The sequence below is a fragment of the Palaemon carinicauda genome, chromosome 2 (assembly GCF_036898095.1).
Source record: "Palaemon carinicauda isolate YSFRI2023 chromosome 2, ASM3689809v2, whole genome shotgun sequence".
NCBI classification, from domain to species: Eukaryota; Metazoa; Arthropoda; class Malacostraca; order Decapoda; family Palaemonidae; genus Palaemon; species Palaemon carinicauda.
Window position 1 is genome coordinate 149,570,192 of NC_090726.1, and position 2,836 is coordinate 149,573,027.

Sequence of the window (2,836 nt, forward strand, 5' to 3'; positions counted from 1 at the left end):
GCTGGACGAGAATTGGCCAATCACAAAAGTCTTGGATTGGAGTGGGCGGAACTTTACTAAGATGCTAGACGAAATTCTGAATTTTAAACATTATTTCTAGCTTAAGGAAATTATTTCATTAATTCTCATGTACTCATTACCCAGAAATAACAATATTCAGTCTCGAAATGTGTAAATTTAGAAATTTGAGTACTGTTATGCTGTATGCAAGACTTCATAGATGGTAAATAGCATTGTGCAAAATTGCAAAACCATGATGTATGTCATAAGAACACAATTAAAATTAATTAACCTTGTATTGTTTCACAACGAATATTAACGAGAAAGTTGGTAGATGACATTAATGAATTAACATACAAAGATACGCTTCCAAAATCAAGCCAGGAGAAAAAAATATATTTTCCAAGATAAGTTAATATAATTATTAAATAGGACCAAATGTGATGTGCTTAATATATTTTAAGTATTTAGTTGAACGAAATACATTTATTGTAATAAAAGATACACATTTTAAGAATGTATAGCTAGTCTTTGGTATAGCTCATGACGTAGTTGGCGCATGCGCATTTCGAGTGACAATGTTTATTTTGAAGTTAGTTTACCGCGAAAAGAAAAATGATGTTGATAGGTTCACCTAACAATTCTTTGTCATATCAAAGGCCTGCACCGGTATTTTCATCAGACCAACGACCCCTTTCAACGAAAAAAGTAAGCATTAGAGCAACAGTTCAACTGGCGTATTGTAGTTGTTAATTCTTATTTCGGATGCTAGAGAGGAGAAATGACCGAAGCTGAGAATCAGTCATACTGTAGGCTACGGCAAATTTCATGTTTTGTATTCTCATAGACCTAAGTCTATCCTATTTATGCTTGATAAACCTGACTACACCATTTCGAAAGAACCTAGACAAATATACAGGTGTTTAAACCTCAGGATATATAATAATTTAACGAATGGATAAGTAAATATCTTGAAGATTTACGCAGCCAAGGGAATTTGTCAAATAGGCATAGGTCAAATGGGAGCCTGTGTATATCAGCGGCCAGTTCCACTCATGTTCATTGAAAATGGACATCAACTAAAATAAACTTTCCCCCCTGACCTAACCTACAAGCCGTGTCCTTACCTATTTACCTAATGGGGGCTATGCGACCCCCCTTATTCCAAGTCCGATATAATAATACATACAGGTGGCCTCTATCATACATACCCCCACCCCATCAAATGGTGTCATATCTTACCATTTATTGATAATTTGTGTCTGTCTAGTGTGCGCTATATGGGATATTAGTTTTGTACGGATGACACATCATGATGTGCACTTTATTATAACTATCCGTATCGTAATATGGTGTGTGAGTTAATATTCACTATAGCACAATATTGCTAATAAAGAAAGTAAGTGTTTCTGGTGTATTCATAGTTACTTTGGAGGTAAATGTAGTTAATTTAAACACTAGTCAAATCAATTTTATGTATGGCAAAGTTGTTTAAGTTGGTCTGAAATACGATATCATGAAGCTTGTTTTATGATTTTAAATATGATTTAGTGTTACATTGCATGGAGTGAACCTGATTGGAAAGCAAACACAGGGTTGTGACTCAGTCTTAACGTAAACTAAGGATATGGCAGTCCAAGGGGTGCCACAGGTGGGCGTAGCCCTTGCAGTTGGTAAGGATGCAAGTATAAGTCATGTGTTAGGTTAGTTAATGTTTTTGCATTTGATTCTTTTTTTTCTGTGGTCTGATAAATATTCAATCGGTGGGGAATAAAACCATAAAGATTAGAAATCTTATTAATGAGATGGAATTAGATATATGCTTATTAACGGAAACTTGGTTGCCGGGAAATATTAGTGATAACTTGAAGATTCAGGAGATGACGCCGTGTACTCACACGATTTCTACCACGTACCAAGAAAGGATAAAACTGGAGGAGGAGTGAGTGTCTTCGTGTCGAAAACCTTCTCTAGGGTTTCTATAATGAATGAAATAGTATTTGAAACGTTTGAATATATCTATTTAAAACTGACAAGAAAGAGTAAGGTATTGAATATAGCTTCAAAATGTGCAAAACCGGGCGGCTAGACTGATAAAAGGCATTAAACTACGGGAGAGAATAACTCCTGCACTGATCGATCTACATTGGTTACCTGTTAAGGCTAGAATTGAATTTAAGATTTGCTTGTTGACTCACAAAGCACTTACAAGTGATAAGCCTAAATATCTTCGTGATTGCTTGGTCCCCTACCCTCAAGCTATCAAGCGCTACTGTAAGAGTTAGACATGCCGATGACCCACATAGACTATTCGAAATTAGTGTGAATCATGCAATAGGAGGAAGAACGTTTAGTTATGCTGCACCGAGACTCTTCAACAACCTTCCACTTGATGTCAAGAATAGCAAAAATGTGGCAGCTTTCAAGAAAAACCTGAAAGTGTTATAATAGTGACCTGAAAACTATTAAGCCTGAATACAAATGCTAGCGAAATAACTGATAAGATACAGAGCAAAATATTAACTGGAAAGAAATTATTTTCACACACCAAGGCCTGCCTGAACAGACTTTAATGTCTGATGGAGGGCGAGAAATAAACCCGTAAAAGAAAAGAAATTGTAAGGGAAACCCAGGTTTTTAGAATTTTTAAAGGGGAAACAAATGCAAGTAAATTGCCTAACCTAACCTAGGAGCCTTATTCCTACCTACTGCGGTTGTGGGTGGTGGTTATGGCCTCCTGTGAGCCTCACCTAGACCGTAGTATCATTAGGCCGGAAATAAATAGAAACTGACTCTTGACCTGCAAGGTGGCCCGCGTGAAAACTAAAGAGGTAAC

At 36.4% G+C, this 2,836-nt stretch overlaps 1 protein-coding gene across 1 annotated transcript in view; it reads left to right on the forward strand.

Moving 5' to 3' along the window:
* The first annotated feature begins 551 nt into the window (after window positions 1-551).
* LOC137627784 (membrane-associated tyrosine- and threonine-specific cdc2-inhibitory kinase-like) overlaps window positions 552-2,836 on the forward strand; it is a 104,458-nt gene continuing 102,173 nt past the window's right edge. The window contains exon 1 of the mRNA XM_068359121.1: window positions 552-708. Coding sequence (XP_068215222.1) covers window positions 616-708 — 93 coding nt within the window. The 5' untranslated portion in view covers window positions 552-615. The remainder of the gene's footprint in view (window positions 709-2,836) is intronic.